The sequence below is a fragment of the Lichenostomus cassidix genome, chromosome 3 (genome assembly GCF_008360975.1).
Source record: "Lichenostomus cassidix isolate B80296 chromosome 3, HeHo_3.0, whole genome shotgun sequence".
Classification (NCBI taxonomy): Eukaryota; Metazoa; Chordata; class Aves; order Passeriformes; family Meliphagidae; genus Lichenostomus; species Lichenostomus cassidix.
This window is the reverse complement of record NC_139483.1, coordinates 40607464-40632505: the sequence shown is the minus strand read 5'-3', so window position 1 is coordinate 40632505 and position 25042 is coordinate 40607464. Positions and strand designations below refer to the sequence as shown.

The 25042-nt window shown below is 36.4% G+C and overlaps 1 protein-coding gene across 3 annotated transcripts in view; it reads right to left on the bottom strand.

The window, feature by feature from the left end:
* The window catches only part of TTC13 (tetratricopeptide repeat domain 13), a 39962-nt gene extending 15005 nt beyond the window's left edge, over window positions 1–24957 (bottom strand). For 2 of the 3 annotated variants that reach the window (XM_085055435.1, XM_085055436.1), the window contains exons 1-15: window positions 24748–24956; window positions 20980–21074; window positions 18287–18362; window positions 15421–15491; window positions 13086–13151; window positions 11522–11614; window positions 10342–10458; window positions 9403–9513; window positions 6940–7022; window positions 5585–5726; window positions 4163–4337; window positions 3588–3744; window positions 2351–2481; window positions 1881–2013; window positions 1288–1380 (exon numbers count right to left, since the gene is read on the bottom strand). In XM_085055435.1, the coding sequence (XP_084911561.1) occupies window positions 1288–1380; window positions 1881–2013; window positions 2351–2481; window positions 3588–3744; window positions 4163–4337; window positions 5585–5726; window positions 6940–7022; window positions 9403–9513; window positions 10342–10458; window positions 11522–11614; window positions 13086–13151; window positions 15421–15491; window positions 18287–18362; window positions 20980–21074; window positions 24748–24931 (1727 nt within the window). In that variant the 5' untranslated portion in view covers window positions 24932–24956. Of the gene's footprint in view, window positions 1–1287; window positions 1381–1880; window positions 2014–2350; window positions 2482–3587; window positions 3745–4162; window positions 4338–5584; window positions 5727–6939; window positions 7023–9402; window positions 9514–10341; window positions 10459–11521; window positions 11615–13085; window positions 13152–15420; window positions 15492–18286; window positions 18363–20979; window positions 21075–24747 lie in introns of all 3 variants that reach the window. The other variant, XM_085055437.1, reaches the window with a different exon arrangement.
* Between the last annotated feature and the right edge of the window lie 85 nt (window positions 24958–25042).

Sequence of the window (25042 nt, the reverse complement as noted above, 5' to 3'; positions counted from 1 at the left end):
TTTTCAGGATGCTAATTAAGTGTTACATGAATGCTCTTCTGCCAACACAGATCACCTAGAAGTTAGGCTTCTACTCTCCCATTTAAAAGTAAAACCATGAAGAAACAGGTGAAGTATGGAATGCATCTCTTTCTCAAAGTACAGATGGTTGCAGTTTCTGCTGCATTGTATGTACAAGAAGAGAGAAATGCAGCAACAGCAAAGATGGAAACAGCTTGGAGCCCAAATGTAACACTTTGCTTGAGAGAAGATGAGAAGCCTGAGCATAAGACTGCTCAAGAAGCAGCACCTCTTGCAAGGTAACCGATTTGCACTGAAGTTTAATGCTACATTAACCACTCCATAAAGTAAAGCAGAGGCTGCTAGGGTCCATTTCACAGAGTGTAAGGAAGAATGAGGACAAATCCTTATTAGCCTCTGCATATGAACATTAGAACATTACTATTTTTCCCTGCCTGTAATAATTCTTGAGAAGGCTTTGTTTCCCTTATCCTCTTTTTCCAGTACAGCTTCTCAAAGAATAAAGAGATAGATACATATAAAAGCAGAATGACAGACCAAAGATTCAGCATTTCCCACGAGGGGGTGGAATAAGATGAAACCTGGCTACATATTTACTTACACAAACACACTCTGCTCCTGTGATTGACAGTGATGTTGCCACATTGAGTCTATCACACTTGTACCACTTTAGGGGAGGTAGCACTGTCATGACTACAATACAGAGTTTTGCAGCATGGGAGAAGATGGAACGTACAACAGTGGTTGAATCTTTTAAATTTTACCTTTATTTGAAAATGCAACTGTTACCCTTCACAGGTTATTTTGTCATTTTTGCTTTACTCTGACCTGCTTGGAAAACAACGAGAACTATGTTTTTCCTCTCCATTGTAAATTGGTATCAAAGCTAATTGTTTTGATACTGATGCCACTACCTTTGAGAGGCAGCATTTGCAAAAATTACAACTATGATGAACCTAATTATATTTTTACATTTAAGGTAATTTGGGAAATAAAACCAGCATGTGAAAATATGCATTTTCTGGATCTTTGTTAGATATTTTTATAACAGATGTACAACTGAAATTCAAGAAAAAGAGGAAATGTCAAGAGGGAAAATTGTGCACAATCCCAAATATTCTGTTAGAAAACATAAAATAAATATTCAAGTAAAACAGTCATCACATATACATTCAATACTGTAAAATGCTGCTTCACAAACAGCTGGTGATTTTTGGTACAATCCCTTAATGTGTGTGGGAACACTGTTTTGTAGAACTCTCATACCTGATTAAGTTAATGTGATTATTGAAACCTCTGCTAAGGCTCCGGGCAGGCATTTGGTCCAACCACAGCACAGGCTGGTCAGGGTCAGCTATCCTACAAAGACAAAGGATATTACCATCGGCACACATTTCAATCCATGTAATATTTTTTAACAGAGCTTTATTCACAGACAGAACAATTTTAGGCAAAAACTAGAATTCAAAGATCATGAAAAAGAACTTTTTATGGAAACATAGCTTTTTTCCCTTATAAAAACCATGCAACTCAAACATTTGATATTTCTGCAGTTTGAAAATGTTAGTTTTTGTTTCCCTTAGCTGCAATGCATCCTATTGTCTTTCACAGCTTTGCATCAACTGGAAAATGCTATTCTGAATTCTTGGCTTCTTTTTAGACGAAGAAAAATGAAGTATTTTCAGAAGTGCACTCCTTGTATCTACATCATCCTTTCCTTTCTAGTTACAGCCTTTCTAGTTCCAGAATGGCATCAAGTGTTTATTTTCTTCTCCATGATTCCAGCCCTTTGGTTAGCTGGAGCACTCATCATTATTACAACCACTACAGACTTCTTCTCTCTCCTCCTTGACCATTACCTTCGCCACTTCACAGCAATATCAAACATATCTCTCCACTGCATCAGTCTGGTCTTCCCATTCATCCGAACTTTGGAGTTTGCCCAAGTCCGCTGCACAGCTTGCATTACTTCTAGAGTGGCCAATCCCATTGCTGAGGTGAAGCAGGAGAAGAGAGGTACCAACAACAGAAATAGAAAACCAATTACAGCCAAATACTCAGTTTTGCACTGACAGGAAAACTGAAGCAGAAAGCAATGTATTTAGAGAAAAAGAACTGACAACATCAGAAAAGTCTGGGAAATCATGATTAGCAGTCCCCTGCTAGGTCAAGAAACTGCTGACACAATGATTATTTTAATTTTAAACTTTCTATCTGATTTGAAAGAAACAGAGCATAAAAGTGATTTGCAGATAGCAAAGATATAGCATTCAATTATCACTACATTGACTCCTCCCTCCCTCAAATTTACAGAGCATTTTTAGTATACCTCTATGTATTCTTTTATTTGGAAGAAATCCTGGTGTCTCATACTGCATCATGGAACCCAGATGATCAGCTACACATATGAGCTCTTGCACATCAGGCTTATAGCTTTCAAAATTCTGAAATAACACATCTCTTACAGAGGAGAAAAACATGCATCAGACACAGCTTGGCTACAAAAGTCCTGAAAGTATTCTACAAACAAATCTGTGTTCTACAAATCAATGCTATTTATGTGAGAACCACTCAAACACAGGATAAATAATATTCATTCCTCCTCCTAGCCCACTGAACTTACACAGTATGTGGTATTTACACTCAATATCTCAAATTAATTCAGTCATACTGAATTCAGTGGCAGATATTATTGTCACCACCAGTATTTCACCTCAGACTTGCTCGTAAGTGATACTAAATAAAGTTCACAGATAATACATTATTCTTCATTATTATATTCACCCTGAATAACTTTAACAAAGTAAGAAAAGGAAGTAATTTTCTGTTAACTTCTCCCATAATTCTGTCAAAACTTCTTCTGCTAAAAAGGTGGATTCTATGCCATATACACAAAAGCCATACATTTCTAACAGAGCAATTTTTTACATAGATGAAGTGAATACATGGCAATATATCTAAAAAACTGGCTTACAGCAGGAGAAATTGCTATCATTCCTTGAGCTACATAATTTTAAAGACTGTTCTAGTAAATCCCCTGCTTTTTTGACTGAAGTCACCCTTGTCACAGAGTTACACCTAAGTTACTCCAGAGAACATCTTTACCCAGTGAAACCCAGCTGACATTAAAATATATTAAGTATGTAGAAATTATATCTATAACAAAATAAAAACCTAAAACACAACCAGAAACTGTAATAAGGGTACTATATAATATTACAGTAAGCACCTCAAACTTATGAACTCCTTAACATTAATTAAAAAAAGAAAAACAAGAAATAGAGTTAATCAGTACGGTCCCAGAATATGAAACAATATGAGAATATTATTGTGTGAAGAGAGAAGTGAGGAATATCATCCTACGTTTAATTCTTCCTCCTATAAGATAAACCAACTTTTATAATGTACAAAAGAACTTATGCACTCACTGGAATTGTACTTCCATATAATATTAAATATTTATGCTGTTAGAATACCTCAGAATGGCACTTTAAAGTCAAATTTAAAAAAAAAAACAAAAAACAAAATCATATTTAGAATAGACTTTAAAATACAAAAATTCTCACTTTATATGTGGCTGTAACCCTGGCTGTTCTTCATAGTTTTCTATAAGGAAAGGAAGATTTTTGGCCCAGTGATCCTTGAAATTTCCAGGAAGATCTGTATCAGTATTATACTCTGTAAGAGGAGTATCCAAATGTGCATGCAAATATCTAGAATACTCTGGAGGAAAGAAATTAAATGAACATGTTTATAAATACTCAGTTTACTTATGCCATTGCACAAAAACAGTATACAGATTATATACTTGTCAGTTAAACAACACAATTTTAATAAGTCATTACTTTTAGATAATATAATTTTGCTATTAACCAATTTCCAAGACAGAAATAAGTCTTTCAACTATGTATCCCAACATTCTTTTCCGTTATACAGAAATGCATATTCCATTTTTGGTTCTACTTTTTAACTGGATGAACACTAAGAATCAGTGTACTTTTGTTTTAACACACATACTCAACAGTGCTCATGAGAATGTACATTGCTTTATTTTAAATGACCATAACTACAAGCAAGCTTGCACTTTCAGGGTCCTTGAAGCATTTGGTAAAATTTAAAAAAAAAAACAATTCCAACTTACCTCGGAGGTATTTCACTTTCAGATATTCTGGACTGGCCTTCTGTCCTGGTAGTGGATCATTTAACATAACTTTGGTCTGAGCTTTTATGCCTTCATAAAACTGTCCCATTGCAACATGGCTGAGACCCTTCATGTACTGGCACACTTCATTGTATGGTTCCAGCTGTAGACACCTCTAGGAGATTAAAGGAACAAAGCACCCATAAATCAAGAGATAAAAACAGTATCTTCAAATAATCCAACCTGGCTGATCAGAAGACATGTGAAAAGATTTACTGATTATTAAGATCCACTTCCATCACAGTTTTCTTTCAAATGCTGCTGAGCATTTGACCTGCTAGCAAATGTAAGAAAAAATATTTTCAGCTTTATTATTGGGAGGGGTGGAACTGAAAACCCAAATACTGCTAGTGCATATATGCTTTGCACACTTTGCTCTAACAATATTAGCTCAACGTTAGCTGGGTGAAATGAGACAAAATATACCCCCGACAATGGAACAAGTTATTTTGGGTTAGTTATATAGATACATATCTTTTCTGCCATTTCCCCCATTCATCTCTTCACTATTTCATGCATTAGTTCACTTCCATGTTAGTCAGCTATTTACTGTATGTTAAACACATTGCAAATTCATCTTCATGATTCAGAAAGGAATGCTCCGATTCTTCCAGCAGTTACATGTCTTTAGAAGAGCATCTCCGTCTCAGAAGTTGAAGTATCTTTTCAATTACACCAGTAACTACAAATTGGTTTATAGAAGGTGAATATGCAATAATGCATATAGTGTTGTTCTTGGGATAAGCACAGACTTGTTTGGGAAGGGATCTTATTTCATTGCTTGTTTTAAGCATATAGGCATGCAAGTAGCATCTGCCTTTTTTGTTCTGTCTACAAAATAAGGCAATTATTTAATGCCAACAGAGATAGGCAAGATTTTGGCAACACGAAAATTTTTGCAAGCTCAATGAATCACAACATATGCTGAATTTTTCAAAGCAAAATACTCCAGAAAAACTAGACAGACGTAACTTATTTTAAGCTTAAAATTACAGGCTAGTACATTTCATCTTTTATCAGATATGAAAAAAAATTTAGGTTTCAAGTCAAACTTAAGTATTAGCAAGAATACAATTATCAGTTTAAAAAGAAAACGAAAACATTTCAGCCAGAGCTTGGTTTTAAGAACACATAAAACATTTAAAGAAACCACCTTGGTTTTAGCAAAATTCCATTTTTAGTTACAAACTGTTAAGTTTTATATAAATCTTTTAAGACAGACTTCACAAAAAAAGCACTTCCAGTTCAAATGCACACACATTCAGAATGAAAAACTTCGAAAATTGTCTGTTTTATTGCATTTGTTGAACACAAGTCCTTGTTAAAGCATTGAAATTTTGTATTTAGTTAGGGCCTGCTTACCTTAAAATTCTTTAGTGCTTCATCTAAGCTACCATGATGATAAAGCATCATTCCTTTGAGCTGTAATGTCTGAACATGATTTTGGTTCAGCAGTAAAGCCTTCTGGAAACTCTCTGTAGCAGCATCAAAGTTGCCAAGCTCTCTAGGTGATTCCACAAAGCAGAATGGGAAAAATACAGAATGCAAGAGTGACAACAAAATTCCTTGTCAAAGGCTGCTTTAAGATGTCCAAAGGTGATATCATTGAAGAGAAACACAGTACTAATGGAAAATTTCTATAACAAAAGCACTAATTTTGCAACTATTCTTCTGTGGTTAACAGAACAGCTGCACAGGGTTTGCTACTCCCAGAAATATGTACTCTGAAATACAGTCCCACAAGACCACAAACCTTCACAATCCTCAGCAGACATTAAACTGTAAAAACACACACCTATGGTATTTCTTCAGAAACTAAAAGAAACAAAACTTCCACACAAAGCATTCTTGGAAAACACTGTCTTTGAGAGGTCTTTTAAACTCCTAAGTACACATATGTACTTAAAATTTTAATTAACAGGTACTTTAAATTTTAAAAAATTACTAGCTGCTACTTAAATGCTGAGTAAGAAGAAAGCATATGGTGTTTGAAAACTGAAACTAACCAAAAATTTATTGACTGAAATTACTCCATGTGCAGGCCAGCTGTACATGTAAGCAGACAGTAAAAATAGTCACAGAGAAACTGTTATGAGAAAATTAAAATAGAAATAGTATACAACTTAATTTCTTTATCTTAATAAAAATATCTTAATTTTTTTAAATCCAGTACACTGATTTAAGATTACAAAATTCTTTCCGCACCAAATTATATTAGACAAAATTAATCCAAACAAGAGCAACACTAGAAAAAATAAGCAAGATTTACTAATTTTAAATACATTTGCCAAAAAGAATTTTAGCAGAATAATGATTAACCACAGCTCTTTAGTTTTAAATAAATGAATGAACACCAATGCCACTACACTTGAAGCAGGATTTAATCAGCAACACGCTATAGCTCATGTTGTATTAAGCATTTCCATAATTTAAAAATTTAGCATACTTAAAACACATTTTACTCAAAACTGCCATTTAACTAACCTTTGAGTCTCAGAGACTCAAAGAAATAGAAGAGACTGAATTAAATACAAGGTAAACATAGAAATTATTTATGTTGAACATATACTGATATAGCCATACCAGCTGCAGGTGCTACCAAACAACACGTTTGGTTCTGCACAATTTTGTAATAAGTGTGTAAAACTTAAGAGTGCATTTTAAAGAACACAACCAGATGAAAAAATTACTTTAAAACTACTTCTGAATGTGAATACCTGTAGGCTTGTCCTAGACTTTTATACGCATCTATGAAGTCTGCTTTCTGCTTCAGAGCTTCTTTGAAGGATTCAATGGCTTCCTACAGAAGGGGACAAACAGAAAAATTTGTCACTTACTATATTCATTAAATTTCAGCATCCCCTGTAGTTACTAGCTATGGATTTTCAGTTATACACCAAAACCTTTGGAAGGAACAAACAAGGCATGAATTTATTACACAATCTATAGAGCAAAAATTATTACATAATAAATGAAATACTGAAATGTTCTTTACAGTACTGACAAATTTAGCTGGAATGCCTTTGTCTAATATGCTGTGGGAATGAGCAATTCTTTCAGCATTTCAATAAGAGTTCAGAGATGAAATCCCTTCAGAGTTTGCTTTCAAAGCTCAGTCTGGTCCCTATGGCAAAGCAGCCTCTCCTTACAGCCTTCCTTCTTCATTCATAATACACCTCTTAATTTTTGGAGGCCAAAATACTCCTTCAAATCTGTACTCTCCCTTTAATCGTCTTATTGCATTCTTTGTTATTTCCACAGTTAGCAAACTCTCTTGAGGGATTACAGAGTAAGTGATCATCTTCAAACAATAGCATGTACTGTTGCTATTACTGTTGTGAGGAATACAGTGTAATAAAAATAAAAGCTAACAATATAAGCATATGGTTAAAGAAATAGTCGTCTGATTAAGAACTCAGCTTTTTCAAACTAGAGTGGCTATACAAACTGGCATATTCAATACCAAGACTTAGAATTAAGGATGGAATAACCAACTACTTCATATTACTAAGGAATGCCTGAAAAGTGTCTTGAAGTCTATAGTGCAATAAATTAGATGCTTTAAGGAAAGAATCATTGGTATCTTCAGTCAATTTAGAAATTCTTATTTGGAAAAACTATCAAACATATTCTGAGCACTACAACATGCACAAAAATAGCCACTGAACAAAAATGTAGAATAATCACCTAGAACTACTGATAGGCTAATGTCCTAAAGTTTTAAGACTGAGATGATTATTCCCAAAAGCAATAATCCAAATCAATCTCTTTTCACTCAAAAATGAACACAGCCACCCTCAACCCAAACCTACAATTTTCAGCAAGTCTTGTAAAACCTAACACATGAAATGTACAGCTTTCCTTTAAAAGGCAGCCTGGATATGAATGGAAGCTAAGTTGTACCTGGGGATGAAAAACCACTCAGTCACAATCTCCTGAACATGAACACTAGAGAGGGAAGATGCTTCCTTTAAGAAAAGAAATTGAGGGGAAAGAGGTGGTGGTGGCGCAGAAATGTGTTGATCTGTGTATCAGAATGAAGAAAGTTTTGCTTCTATTCTGCAAAGTGAAGCAGCATTTATTTTTGTCAGCTGTATTTTCACCATGACTTTCTGAAGTCTCTGCTGCCCACATGAAAAATCAGAAATTTGGACTATTATTTGCAAATATCTCTTCTGGCTGCAGTGAGATACAGACAGTAGAAGTTCAACTACAGTCTGATGTTCTCACAGCATATAGTGAGACTATGGAAAAAAATACCTGCTTGGGTACTAAAAAACTGAGGAAGTAGACAGCAAACAAAAAAAAAAGACATAAAAAAATAGTGATTGCCAATGAAAGACAGTGGGCTGAAATGTGGGAGTCCCGGGTTGTCTCCAGGTTCTGTCAGGATTTCCTCCTACTACCCTTAACAAACCCCAAGCTATCAGAACTTAGAAAAAAGACAGCTTCCACTGTTGGAACTCAGGAATCACACCATTGCATCTTCATTTTCCAAACTAAGGATTTCAGACAACTTGTATAATTACTCTCCCCTCTGAAAAATGGCAGCACTATCTCTAAATACTTTACAAACAAGGAACAGGGGCAATATTACTACACCTAAAATGCAGAGCAGTTTTGAGTCACAAAATCGTGAAAACAAAGACAGACATGGGAAGAACTTACTTTCCTGCTGATTTTAGAAACTAGAGGAGGAAACTATGTTCCCTCAATTTAGATATCAGCCTTTCAGAAACAACATTTAACTGAAATAAACATGCATAAATGCAGGGCTCTAGCAGAAGCTGATTGTCCCCTAGCTCATTCAAGGAAGAATTTACAATTACTTTCCTCTTCGTCCCCTTCCTGTTCCCAAAACCCAGGAAATCTCCATTTCATTTTGAAATTTTGAACGTAACCATACAAATACTAGCAGAGGTAACAAATACAGACATCTTTCAAAGCACTCCTTAAACTGTCTGTTATCACTAATCTACTGAGATTCAGCAAGACCTGCAGTATTACATGTCATATAATAGAATCCTTATATTTTGCTTGCACTCTTCTGCATTAAAAATCTTCTTTATGTGGTAGAAAACACAAATATATCGACACCCATGATATTTCTACTATTTTATGGAAGGAACTTCAAATAGGAGGTATTGTTTTACATGAGCTATTGTTTAATACAGCTTTACCTTCAAAAGTCCTCTGTGAAAGAAGGTTAAGCCTTTATAAAGCATAGCTATAGGCTGATTTTTGTTCAGTTCCAGTGAGCGCTGAAAATCTTCATGGGCTGTTGCATAATCCTGTGATAAAGAAGATTTTAGATGACAGAGGAAACACAAAACAAATAAAGAGGAATACATACTTTTATTTTCATAGAAATAAACTACAGAATTTTATTAAATCTATGAAGTCAGTCTCAGGGTTAAGCGGCAATGATTGTCAACTACCGATCAGATCATCAAAGAATACACAATACACTTGCAACTTTTACAGGAAGTGCTGTATAAAACACAGCAAAGTAAATGGAAAAATAGCTGGAAGCAAACAGTGAAATCAGAAGAATTAAGTAGGAAATTAGCTATCTAGTATTCATACAATCTTTGAGGATAAAGCTACTTGTTTTATATTAAAGAATTAAGAACAACACATAGAGATTATACAGCAAAATGGGATGTTAGTATTTTTGTAGGGATTTTTTTTTGTTTGTTCTGAGGAGTGTTTTTCTTAAGTATATAGAGCACTTATTGCCTTGACCATAAGTATTTTCCTCTTCAGACTGATGTTTATCAATACTAATTAAATGCAGCCATAGATTATAAATCAAGTCAAAGTCTTTATCCACATCCAACTCCTCAAACACAAAAGAATCTGAGGTATCCATGCAAGGTACTTGTCCTCTGATTCTCTGCATTACATAGATTTGCAAATGAAAACTTAGAGAATACCTCTGAACTGTCAGAAAGCCAGCTACAGGAGAATCAGGGCTTTTGTCATTATATTGTTTGGGGTTTTTTTAGCTAAATAGGAAACAAGCTCTTGAACAAAAGTAACCGCTAGTACAAAAGCCAACAAAATAATCAACACATCCCCACAACCAGAGCCAAAGAGAATCCCCAAAATCCACTAACCTCAGATATGAAGTAAAGGGTACCTCTGTGCCTGTAGAGCCTTGCTGATGGTTGTAGCTGAATAGCTTTGGTGAGATCAGATAATGCTTCACTGATCCGTCCCAGTGGGGACAGTATCTAAGAGTATAAAACCAAAACACAGTTTAGTGCAGATAGACTGAATAGATTTGTTTTAGGAATATGAACATTATTCTTTTTCATTTTCAGCTATAACAGAATAATAGTATTTACTAGAATAGGCTGGAAAGCTGCACTATAAATTTCAGTACTTATCACCTTTAAACCACTATGAAAGAGTAAATAGGAAAGAATTTTTCTCAAAACTATCAGTGTACATGAACATAACCAATAACATTTGCAGAAATCCAGTATTCCAAATTAAAAACAAGTCAGTCAAAGCAAAATACTCAACTTCAAGCTATTTCAACATATTCAAACAAAAGTATAATTGAAGTATTGTCCTAAGCTTTATTTGAAAAACACTTCCCCAATGGAAAATGGTCCATTTTCTAATTATCTGAATGCCTTTCACATTTTTAGATCAAAGTTCACAAATGTACTTAAGAGATCACTAGGAACATTAAAACTGTGGCTATTATGGCACTTATCATCATAGAGTATGCTGATTCTAATATTTACACTCTTGGTTTGTCTACAAAGCTGCTCCCTGGCATCCATTTTCTGTAATTTAGTTGGCAAAACAAAACATAATTTTCAAAATAAAAAATATATGTGGGTTGGAATGATATTTAAATTACATGCAAATGTAAACCCAAAACATTTCATTTTTTATATGTTTTGTATTTTAACAACCAGTACTAACAACAGATTTACTAAGGTGACAGTAGGTGCAGTAATAAGGTTCTAGTGATATTTGATTCATCTTATAAAAAAAGCCCTAAACACAAATGATCTTGCAATATAATATGTCACAAACGGAACACTTAAATATAATATATGCCATTCCATTGGCCATAGTAACTCTATATAGTCTATGTCTTATTTTAAAACTAAATATTCTACAAATTACACTGTTTGTGAGGAAATATGTATACTTTAAAAGAAAGGAGCAATGTTCACAGAAGAACACCAAGTTTTAGTCATTAAATAAAGATATAATTGGAAATGCTGTATAATTGCAACTTCTCCAAAAGTCTGAAAAGACACAAAAAATACTCACTTCTGCTCGCTGTTCAAATACTTCAGGATGATCTGGTTCTAGACTAATCACCCTACTGAGCTCAAACAGAGCAAGTTCAGCATTTTTCATATCCTGAAAGGAAAAAAATAAACCAGGTAAACAACTGTGCGTATTTACACTAATGCACTCGCAAGATGAAGGACAACTAGATTGGCTAAGTGTCTAAAAGTGTACAGTTTATATTAAAAGCCCTTCATACCTTTGCTAATAACATCAAGATGCAGTATTCTACAAACAGCTGGAAAAAACCACCTGTCTGCTACAAACAAAAAAACTGAACTTTGCTTGTACACATAATCTTTGTGTTGTACCTCTAAAAATTTGTTAGTATAACTCTGAATAAACATTAGGTTTATGGCTGCAGAAGTACCTTCCTTGGCAGCAAAGCTGTCTCAAGCTCCCACATGAACTCCAACACACAGGCACATTCACATTCACCAGTGTTGTCATCAGCACTGTCTGCAACTTCATCCAAGTGATAAATGGTTTGATTCCAACAGCATCTTGCCTATCCAAACTTTTTAATTGTCCTCAATGAAGTTTAGGATGGAAGTAGTTACTTAATTAGCAAAAAACTCAAAAGTGATTATGCAGTAAGTTCTGCATTAGATTTCATTGATACTTTTCTTCTTTCTCAAAGCAATTTTGTGCTTAGCATCTTCTTTGTGTCTTGAAGGTGTCAGTCAAAAACTTTTTTGAAGTGAAGCTGTACCAACACCTAGTTAAACTGAGCAAGCATGCTCATGATGATGTTTAAAACAAGCAAATATGAGGGACTTCAAGCTCCTTTCAGCACCTCTAAGGAATTAAATTTTCCATACAAAGAAAATTTTCAAGGAGTTACTTGATTATTCTTTCTTCTAGAATTCTAGCAACCATGCAATCATGATTCAACAGGCCACAAACTCTAACTACAAGGACATCTACTCATAAATTTACTTCTGCTCAAGAAGTTATTTGAGCAGTAAGTATTGCAACTAAGTAATTTGAATTATTTTTTTTAACAAATTCAAGGTGGTGTACTTATCAAGAGGCATAAGCAATCAAAAATAAATATGAAGTCTACTGTATTGGAAGAGCTGACAGTGTTTCCAAGTTCCAATAAAAGACTTGTTCATTTCCAAATACAGATCAGATGTGGAGATTAATACAGTGGGACATCATAAACCTGTCTCTCAGAGGCAAGACACTGCCTGTTATCTCAATAGACATCTCTTTCAAGAAGCTGTGGCTCACAGCATCACTATCTACCACTCACAATAGTGCCTATCTTCTCCTTTGGCACTCATATCATGCTGCTTTACTTCCACAGTCTTACAAAGCAAATGTATTCATGGCTTGAGTATTGTGATCTACTAGATCCCCTTATGTTATACAGTGGACCCTCCAAAGGAGTGACTCATCATGGAAATAGCACAGCACAAAGACTTTGGGGTGTACTTACCACATTCTAATCAGTCTAGTTAGTCCTGTTACAGGCTTCCCTAAAGTTTAAGACTCAGATAAGTCAGCTGTATATTAATTTAAATAATTATCTACTCACATGTAGTCCTTTCTTCCCATATGCTATCCCTCGTCCATAAATTGCACTAACCAGCTCTGGTTCTTCCTGTTAAACAAATAAAATATTAATTTGTGGTGTGGTTTTTTTGGCTTCTTCAACATGTATTTAATTCTAGTTGATCCAAAGTAGTAAGAAATGAACAATCACAGCTGCCAGGCAAAGAAATTTATTGTCTTACAGTCCATACATTCAAATGTTCACAATTTCCAATTCAATTTAATGGAATTGTTCTGGAGTATTTGTCTGGTAAAAGAGCCAAACAGAGTGCAGTTATAGCGCCAGGGACCACCTACCAGAAACTGTAACACAGTGTACATTATAATGAATTGGAATACACAGCATTCATTAGAATACTCTGTTACCCAAACTGCATCAGTTGTTACCTTACTGGTAATTATGTAACTTCTTTTATCTCATGTCACTAAGCTGATAAAAAACATGCAAGTTGGCCACTCAAAGCCTATTTTGTATGCAATTTAAATTTGAGATTTAAAATTTGGGATCAGGATATTGTGACGTACTAATAAAATTTATACTCAGACAGCAACTGAATATAGAAAACCAGAAGTATTCTACCAAAATAGTTTTGCAAAATCCAAACCAACTTTCCTTGGGTTAGATTTAATTTTCTGACTTCCCTGCTCAGGCACTTAGGGGAGGGATGCACCCTACATAGCAAATCTCCTTCTTATTCATTGTCATTAACTCCAACCACAGTTTCCCATACAAATTCCAAGAACTACACAGCAAAACTGTTTTCTCAGCACAACAATGCCTATGCAGTCATTTTCCCTGAAAACCAGTGAGGAATCACACCATCTTCACACCTGCAAGGAACACAGCTGTGCTACAAAAGTTTGTAGCACAGGCCTGGTCTTATTTAAGTGGGACATCTGCCAAGAAACAAACTCTTTCCCAAGAAACAAACTCTTCCGGAGACAAAACAACAGACTACGTGGCACATCAATGCTGGCAGCTTGCCAGACTTGAGCTGATTCCAAGTTTATACTTGCCAACATCAACATCAGGTAACTTCCCACCTTTAGTACCCTGGCTACGCAAGGCTGTTTTAGTCAGTTAAATGTTTTAATGATCACTTCATATGTATTTAAAATTGCCTTAACGAAAACAGAGTGAACAGTCATGATCACTTTACAGCCTTTCAGGCACACTATAAGCATGATATTAATTTAAACTGAGATGTGTGCATTGCAGATGTACTCTGTTACATAAACACTTCTCACAATATCTTTCTACAGTTGGTGTATATTGGTTATCTTCACTTATATTAAGTTTCCTTCTGAAAAAACACAGGAAGCAATACGTAAATCCAGTGGGTTTGGAAGCAGGATTTCTCATTAGGGTAAAAAAAACCCCTCACATTAAAACAAACCAAAGACAGATACCACTAAATGCCTATACCAACCAACCAAAGTAAAAGCACACAAAAGCCCCAAACTTTCTTGTCCTCAGATAAATTCCCTGGAATAATTCCATTAAATTGCCACACATCCACTCAATTTAAGTACGAACCATATGACACTTAAGAAAAAAAAGACATGCTATTATTTGCAGTATTGCTTTCAGCTTGCATTTGTGTACTTCAGCCAGTTTGAAAGAAAAAGTAGGTTCATGCTTCTGGAAGTCCCAGGTTTTTAGCCATAAAAATAGGGTATTTTGAAATCAGCTCTAGTTGATGCTTATAAACTGCTGGGGCTGGTTTTAAAAGCGACTACCTCCTACTTAACTGCAAAAGATTCTGAATACTTTATCTTGGTCGGGAAAAAACCCCACAATATAAACATTAGTTATGTTTGATTTAAATGTCAAACTAATCAAACTGAAAAAGGATAAAGCCAGCACAGAAAATCATTTATCAACGTGAAAGCAATGGGTTACTTGCCACTACCAATAAATAAAGTATCTCTGTCAGGGCTTTTTTTCTCACGTTACTGGCAAAATGCTGTCACCCAAAAGAATCTACTTTAAAATATCTCAGCCTATATATTAAGCAGACAATCTAAGGAATTTCAGCTCTGCAGAGGTCAGGTTTCTGAAGACACGTGCTTTTTCGGTCAAAGTGCCATAAAAACTTTATGCCTACAGATAAGAAAAATACTCACCAAATAACCAAGACACTGATCACCCAGTTCTAAGAGTATGCTTACGTTTGGATGGAAAAAAAAATGAACAAACAGTAGAATAATTACTCTCATTTTAAAATCCTTAATATAGTATTTCTTTTATTAAAAGTCATATGTGGCAATGGATAATTTCATCAAGTTACTTTTTGGGGTCCAAGCAGAAAACTCACCTGCAGCATTGTTGAAAAATGTCGTATAGCTTCATCATACAAGCCGTTGCCAATCAACACGTAAGCAATTGCTAACAAAACATTAAAAATGTAGATAAAACACAAAAAATTGATTTTTTTAATATTAAATACTACCAAATTGTAAAATGTTCAAATTCCTACATTGCAGTGAAGTTTAAAATAGTCAGAGGATTCCTGAACTGCCACCAAAATGACATGACTTCCCTCAACCATTACCCAGCATTCATTAATTAGTCCATTCATCCTGTGCTCTTCAGAGCCTTTTTGGGGTTTTGCGATTTGTTGGTGTTTTTTTTCTCTCTTTTACCAGTTCTTCAGGAAAGGGCCCATGTTTACTTCTAACATAATTAGGATCAGAAAAGGTACTATGATCCCAATACCATAGCCCTAGATGCTTTTCTCAGTTAAAAGTGCACCCGGCTATCACTACGTTTTTGACAATTCCATTAGGGAGCTTCTGCTTGCTTGTACACATGTTGCTAAACTTCACTAGTTCACAGTAAGTTTCTCCTTCATTTGAATTAACTAGAAATACCTCAACTAAACTGTTTTCATTATTTATAAAAATGAAACTGAAAAACAACTGAGTCTTTACCTATGTTACAATTATGAAAAGCTTTAAAGTTCTTGCACGCCCCCTTTTTGGAGTAGAAGCCAAATGTTTGAAAAAGAAACAGACTGTTAGAAATATGTTCCTGTAATCTCTACAAGATATAAAAACACAGTCAAATCACAAGACTGGAAAGCTGTAGTTGTGCTTGAACTGAAGTTCATTTCTGACAGCTGAATATCTTGTTTCATTTTGCATGTTTTAATCTCTCACAGTTTTTAACTCTGGACTAAGCTCTGCCTACGTTGCCAACAAAACTCAGTATCTTGAAGACCACAGTTATGAAAGTTAAAGAGAACTTTTCCCCAGGCAGTCTGTTCAAACAGCTGGCATTGGAACTAAGAACAAGATTTCACCTTTCCCCACTTATAATGAATTTTGCAGTCATCCAAACAGAATGGAAGAGGCATCTCTTAGCTTAATTGTTTATTCAAACATGAGAATAGACAAGTAAGTCAGTTAAAATAAAGGTATCTTTAATAGGACAGAGACATTTCTCTCTCATGCAGGCAGAGCCACATTGTTTTGGTAGTGTTGCTAAGCATGGTTCATTAAAGAAGGAAAACAGTTAAATGAAAGAGAAATAATAAATGTATTTAATTCAGAGCTTGTCTCATACTCAGAGCATTTATATTGTGAAGGAGGAAATATTTGTGTGCAATATAAGCTTCTTCCTCAATACATAAAAAGCTTTACTTGGCACAAATGCATATTATTGCCAAAAAAGGGAAAAAAATGGACAGGGTGGAGGACAGGATGAAGAGCTTTTGAATTTTCCTTATTTCATTACTCTCCAAGACTAAACAGTTACCAGTAACATCTTTAGGGTTCCAATCCCAGAACACAGAAAAGCTAGCATGTAAAATAAAATCAACTCAACCATTTCAGAATTAAGAAAAAAAAAAAGTGGAGGAAGACATATAATGAAGGCTTATATTGTCACTCAATAGTCTTGCTCATAACAACTGTATTTTGTTTATGCAAGACACTTAGCAAAATGCAGGAAGTCATGAACTATGTCTGTAAAACTATGGCAAGTGGTCCACAGCTAGTAGCTGATACAGTATCAGCTTCTTTTTAAATGGTATCTTTTTGATTTTTTTAATCTTTAATATTACAAAAATACAAGTACTTCATAACAAAGAATCTAATGGTTGACAACTGTCCATTGGCCAAAGCATTTCAGTACCAATATTGCTTCAGAAGGCCCCATATATTCTGCATTACTTTTCCTTGGAACAGTGAAAAGCAACACACAAACAAGAAGGACCCAGGCTCCTCACACCATGACATCCTTGGACTAAACTGGGTACACAGGTGCCAGCCTACATGCCAAACCTGAGGACAGAGAACTATCTGGCATAGTCTTCCAAGCCTACAGAATAGATACTAAAAGTATTAGATATTTTCAGCTGCATGGAAGTCTGGTATTCTTTGAAGGATTCTATGAACATAGATAGCTAAGTAATCTAGGAATATGAAAAAAGATTAAGCCCCCAAAATTTCCTGGATAAATCCATGAAATTATGTCAACAAAAAACTACTTAATTATTTTAAGTTCATTAGAAGGGAATAAAACCTCCCTTTGCTCTTATATAGAAGATGGTCTGCTGCCTTCCTTGACTTACATCCTCAACAATCTCTTTGCTGCCTCCTAATACCTCTACATTTGAAGGAGCAGTGCAATTCCTTTCTCAGGTCCTTCGAGAAAAGTATTTCCTGTTAATTTATTTGAAATGTCTCCACTTTCTTCTGCTGTGTGCTTTGAAAAAACATCAAGTAGCAGCCTAGGACATAACTCAGAAAGCCTTCCTGCTGCCTGTAAGTGTTGATGGGAGGAGTGTGGAGAGATGAAGCAGATCCAAGATCTATGCTTTATAGAGAGCATATTGCATTTGTAAAATTTTCTGGATGTTTGAACAGTTTTAGTCATCAATAACGACAGAAAAAGGGCAAGAGGAAGTACTTAAGTCTGTCAGAAAGGACTTAATCAGAATTGGTTTTGAACATCTGCTTAAGCAGACATGGTGAAGAATTTTAGTGAAAAAAGCAGGAAAGATTTTTAGCAACAGAGATAAATACTTGCTTTATGACCAGAGAAATCTTGCTGTATTTCCAGACTTATTAAGATCAATTTGAAGTTAATGCATCACTTCAATCACCAATTTTCAAAACATTCAGTGCTAATAATTAGCACATCATTCACCTGCACAAACCTTATATAAAGCATCTTACCCAATTCTTCATTTGTGTTGTCATTATCAGTAGCAAATGGAAATCGTTTTTGCTCAGCAAGCAACTTCGCTTGACTCTGTAAAACATCACATTTTTAAGTGTTCAGCAAACAATAGAATTCAATAGAAAATCCATTTCTTAAATCCTTTAAGAGAATGCCTTAGACCACAAAGCTAAAACCAATGTGATTTCACTAAGGTAACTGAAACCAAATTCGTGCCCAGTCTTCCACAGGCAGAAAAGCTTCTCTTCAGTCAGACGTGCTGTTTTCTGCTCTAACATAAGGGTAACCAAATCTCAGAAAGAACACTGTCAGAACTTTACCAGTGGCTGACGTTTCTGTATTGCATCTGCTTAACGTGAGGTTTTGCAAGTCTTTTTAAGATATTTTGTAAGTCTTTTGTAAGTAATTTTGTAAACTTTCATATGAAAGTTTATATTCTTTACCCTATAATTATTCCTTTGTCTCCTGCAAAGAGAAGGAGACTGCAAAAGACTAAAACACTGAAAATAAAGACCAAGAATATCATCTATCAATATTAAACTTTAACTTCAAAATGCCATACTAAAGAGCCTGTCCTTTCAACACAGATATTCTACCAGTTGTGCACTTTGTTCAAACTGCAGCCTTATCTAGGATGTCTGTTCCCTAAATAACGCACCTGTAAGAACCAATATTGTCACAGATAACCTTCAAAAATATAGAAATATTCAACTCTGTTCATTTTCACAAGTATTTTCCACAGACAGCTCTAGGCCTACTAGAGTATTTTATGTTAGACAAATACAAAATGTTCATTTAAATCAATAGGTCTTTCAAACTGTTTTAGGAAACAAAAAGGGGAAAAAATGACATCTAATGTTTATCTAATGATGAGGAGAATGTTTGGTCTGTTTTAAAAACATGAGGATTTTGCAGGGCATGAATGATTACCAAATGGATTTTACAAACCTTTTTTTTTTTTTACTGCGATTAAAAAGATGATGTATGAGCTCTGCATTACATCATAACACTCTGCAAACTGTTACTCCACCTATATCTGCACCTCTACAGAGAACGGCAGTTATTTCCCTTAGAGAGAAAAGCCATTAAAAAATAGCACAAAAATGAGGGTTCAACAGGTATAACAATAAGAAAACTAAATCTACATTGCAATCCATATGCATTTACAAACACAACCCTTTTATATAATCAGTGATCTTCATGTAATTTCCAGGAAACCTAATTCAGAAAATTATCTTTAACATTTAACTGGAAAACACTGTTCCTCTATAATTGTCTTAATATTAGGAAAACCATCACAACATTTTTACTAAAATACAGCCTCTTCCTTGGTGGATTTACAAAAAAAAGGTCTACACATCTTTCTCTGCAGAGATAAGATACAGTAAGATTCCACACTAGGTACTGGAAAATAAGCTACAAACAAAAGAATCTGGCATTACAATAATTTCCCATGGATTACTGAGGTGCATGTGACAGCAAGAGAAGTACCACTACCTCATCTGCTCTGTCACTACAGAGTAACAGAACAGTTGGGGTGGCAGAGAAAGTGGTTTCACACTTCCTCAACAAACTCTGAATTCAGCTACAGGTTAGATATCCTGCAACTCTACACTCAAAAAACTGTCAGTCATTCTACATTCAAGAAACGGGAAAATTTTCATCACAGCACAATACCCTGAAAGGTTTAATTGTTGCTCTCTTTAAAACAATCTTTTTTTTTTTAATGATAAAATTTCTTCCCAACAAATACACATTTCACTGCATTAGAAAGAATTTCTGGTACTATTGGGCTAGACTAGACATAAGACCTGACCAATACATGAAGTCTAAGAAGAGTATTCAAATTAAACAATTGGCTTGGTGGATTTGCAGTATAGAAGTTTTAATTCCAAATGCCACCTTTGGAGACGCTGCTTCCAATTATAATATTGTTTCCATGCTCCCTCATAGCCAATAGTTTCTAAAAATTTGCCAAGGCTTCTTTGTATACCCACATGGAAATTATCTGAAGATTTTCAATACCTGTACTCCACTGAACTGAAGATGTAACATCAAACCTGTGTTCTGATGTAGGCTGAAGATTACATTTGTTCAAGATCAAAGGCTAAGAGTAGTGTTGCAAGCAAACACAAATTCCAAAATAATCTTCTTGAAGTCTCTCTACCAAGAAATACCCTTCTTTTATTAAATATTCTTCATATGCCAGGTCTGTATTACATTTAGTAAAATATGGTCTGAAGCACCTAACTCTGATCTCTGCACAATGTTATTTATGTAGCAACTACAAGCCATCACACCCACTCTTACATGTTTTGTGTAAACCTCAGGAAGTTAATCTGGGTAGAAATTAAAGCACCTCCCCCTTTTTCAAGCATAGCCCCTGCACCACTAAAAACAAAAAATCAATTGGTTGACTAACTGAGGCGAAGGTTAGCTCTCAGTGACATCAGCTTCAATTAGTTGACAGCCATAGAGACTCATGGTGGAGCACTACAAAGTAATACTTCTATGAGCAACTTGAGTTCATTCATACTTAAGCCTTTTGGGCATCCATGCCTACTGAATAATAGATTCTACTTGCAGTTATTTCCCTGAGCTTCATTCTAACTGGTTATGCAGCTGAAGTGATCTGCAACTTCAACAATCTATTACAATTGTTTTGTACATTATATTCTTGATAACATACCAGAATTTTTTCTGTGTTCAGAGAAAGCATAGATTCACAAGATGATGACCCTCCTATGTCACAGTCTGATTCATGGAAGTGCAAAAATGATGAATCTGGGTGAAAAAAACCAAAATATCTTTAGGAACTCATAGAGTCACATATATGTTCTATTATCACATTTCCTCATGTTCAGCTGAATAGCTTCCCCACTGGGCACCCCACACGAAGAGCTTTCTCCCCTCCGCACTACATCTGCAGAGCCAGGAAGCAATAGTTCACATGACAGCTTTTATATAATTAGTTTTATCCCTACTTATGCTTATGCTTTTGGCTTAAAATAGATTAAAAAAAGAGGTGCTAGAAAAATGGGACAGAGGTAAAGAAGGAGGAAGCTGGAAGCAAATAACAAAAGCTTGAGGTGGGCACATCCCCTTTCAGTATTATGATTCCATTCTCTCATCCAAAAAATAACAGATAAAGTTATCATTCCAATCCCAGAGAGGAAAATAAATGGAAAGGACCATACAGAAGTAGGGAAAAAAACTGCTGGAAGTACAGGAAACAGAGGTATAAAGACTGTAAAAAGCAGCTGGAATAGTGAACTGTAATTAACTGGACATACAAAGGTATGCTTCTAAGAATGTCATGACTAAAAGTGTAAGATTGATTCATTTCTATAAGAAGTAAAACACAGCTTGTTGGCATAGCAGAAAAAAATTTTAAGATACCAAACAAACAAGTGGTAAAAAGCCAACAACACCCCCTCAGACTGACAGACTGTACAAGCCACTACTTCCCTTACATGGTGCTTGTAATTCCCATTCCAACAGAATTGTTAACTTTTTAATCCTTAGAACCTAAAGCTTCTACTATCTTTAAATATTTCAAGACTAAACAACTAAAAGCAAACATAGAGTATTATCTCTTTGAATCCATGTCACAAATACCACATTTTATAATCTCTCCTAATGTTTGTAAATCTAAGCTTGATGCTAAGTTTGAAAGGCTGGGATGCAGGGTGTGCTCTTGTATCTAGCCTTTTTAAGGATTGCAGTTAATCCCCTATATCTCACAAGTTCAGAGCTAAAAGAGAAAAAGAAACAGTCTTCTTATAAAATAGCATTTAAAATCATTCAGTGGAAATATGAACTTGGATCTACATTGAGCCATAAATGATAACCAATGCGAGAAATTTTACAACAAAAGCAGGAGTGGTAAAAAGCAGAAGGTCAAAGTTTAAAATCAGAAAGTCCTGTGAGAACAGTGGCAAAGCACCCGTTGTTTCCAAAAAGAGCATTGCCAGCATGAGGTTTCATCACTGCCCTTTGTTCTTCACACTTGCCAAGCCCTCCTGTGCTACGGCAGCGTTATTACCATGTTACTTGTTCCTGCTGGTGCTCGTAAATCATGACTTAAGAGTTTTGCCTGCGGACTCACTGAGAAACTTTTGCTGCAGAAACCAAAGCAAAAAAGTGCAGGCATGGCCTACCTCTGGAATAATTTTCTGCACAACAGCAAGTATTTAGTGAAGGAATTTTGTATAAGGTGGTAGGGGATAAGACAGCCAAGCCACAAGCTTGATACAAGCTACAGCAGGGAAAGGACCCCTCAAATCTTGCAGTTCTTGGAGCAACTAACTACTTTACTCATAGGGAAAAAAGGGATCTGCCTTTGTCTGCAAGTCAGATACAACCAAAGCTGTGCCACATTAACAACTTCATGAAAAGCTAGAAACACCAACCATAGAAATTACTTTGGACCTTGTAGTAGGCTACAAGAAAAACTATTTGATACCAAAAAAATCCCAGATTCTGTGCAAGCTGTACTAAAACAAACACCAAGAGCTTAAAGGTATTTTTCAACTGGCAATTAATTTCGTCCTAACACTTAAACAGCAAGGAGTGAATAGGTTTATGGCTATTTCAAGGTAAGTATGTTATCCTGTAACTAAGAGCTCTCTTTTTATCTACCTGCATGCAAGGTACCTGAGGTACCTGATGACTTAAGCAGAATTCCTTGTATCAATCCTAGTTACACTGGTTTCTTTAAAACAACATCTGCCATTAAATCAAAATAAAATATTCCAAATACACTTCTGAAGGAGTATCTTGAGTCAATCATTCATGTCAGGTCTAGTAACAGAAGTAATCAAGTGCTTTGCCATTTATTAACTTGTACGGTATACAGATTTTTATCTCAACACTGGGTGAAAGTCTTCTTGTTTTATGTTTAAGCTTGAATAATTTGTAGCAATGGTTACCTGAGATAACTTACATTACCTGATTTAGCGTTTACATACTATGGCTCTCAGCCACTGCAGCCACACACACACAAAAATTGGGATAAAAACTAACCAAAGAACTTAAAATGTGAATACAAAAGCACATACAAAGAGTGGGGGGGAAAAAAGGAAAAAACAGATGCAGGAAACTCATAAGATGTTATTTGCATAGAGTCTGTAATTCAAGTGGATTATACTAGTTTTATATTAGTTGTTATGGACCATGGGAATTGCTGATATGAGCAGAGGCTTTATGAAACAAAGGGGAGAAAAAAAAAATCACAAAACCATGCTGACAGTTAAGTCATGACACATCAGTGGTTATTCTCTTATATATAATTTAGTGTCACATTCCAAGGAATTGATAAACCTTCTTCTTCAGCTGTATTATGTGTACACTGTGATTCAGACTGGTATTTTTGTATGGCTCATTCACACCATGCTCGAGATCAACAATGACAGTAGATTAAGCCACATGGTACAAATGCAAAAGATATTCAAGCACATTAAAATAGTTTTACTATGCCTGTATTACAAACCATCAATTAACTTGAAAAAGAACAGATATGCTACCTAAACTTGGCACTCATAAAGAGAAGCATCCCGTTCACCAGCAAAATAAATATAATTGTAGTTGAAAATAAATCAAGCCACATCCAACTCACTGAATCACAGAATTGATAGGGTTGAAAGAGACCTATGGAGATCATAGGTTCAACTCCCCTGCCAAGGCAGGGTCACCTCGAGCAGGTGACACAGGAGCATGTGGGTTCTGAATGACTCCAGACAGGGAAAATCCATTAGCTCCTTGGGCAGCCTGTTTCAGTGCTCTGCCACCCTCCACATAAAGAAGTTCTTCCTCAAGTTGAAGTGGAACTTCCTGTGTTTTATGTTTTATGTGTTCCATGCTCCTCGTCCTCACTCTGGGCATCACTGAAAAGTTTGGCACCATTCTCCTGACACTCGCCTTTGAGATACTTGCATACATTAATGAGAACTCCTCTCAGTCTTTCCTAGACTAAAAAAGCCCAGCTCCCGCAGCCTCTCTTCATAAGAAAGATACTCCAGACCTCTGGACCCTCCCCAGCAGCTCCTTATCTTGCGCTGAGAAACTCAATAATATCAGCTCGGGGTGATAGCATGTCCCATACTACCGAGTGCCGGAATTAAAGAGAAGACAAGAGTCCAGCTGCTGGGCTCGGGAGGTGAACGGGGCAGCAGGGATCCTTCCGTGCGACACCTAAGGCTATTCCGCCCCAGGAGTGAGAGGTTTCCCCGGGCTGGCTGGCACAGGCTCAGCGGCTCGGCGCGGCTGGGGGTGCAGCTCACACGCCAGATGCCTCGCTATGAGTCAGCTGAGCGGCGGCAGCGCGCTCTGCCGAGGGGCTGCCGGCACCCCGCACCGCCCCGGGCCGCCCACCTCCGCCCCCTGCCGCCGGTCCAGCGGCCCCGTCCCCGCCGCGCGTGGGCTGCGGGCGGTCACTGCGGCGACGCCCCCGACTCACCGCACTCGGCCGAGAACTGCTCCGCCCACTCCCCCGCCGGGCCGTGGCGCTGCCGGTGCCGCTCCTGCTGGAGCAGGGACAGCGCCGGGTAGCGCTCGGTGAGGGCGAGAGCGGCCCGGGCCAGCAGGGCCAGCGCGGCCAGCGACACCCACGGACCCCACGCCAGCCCGCCGGCAGGTGCCATCTTCACAGCGCGCGTGCGCGCCGCCTCGGCCGGGAACACGGGGTGCCCCCGCCGCCCCGCCCGCGAGGCCGCCGCCGCACTGCCCCCTGGGACATGGAGTTCTCCATCGGG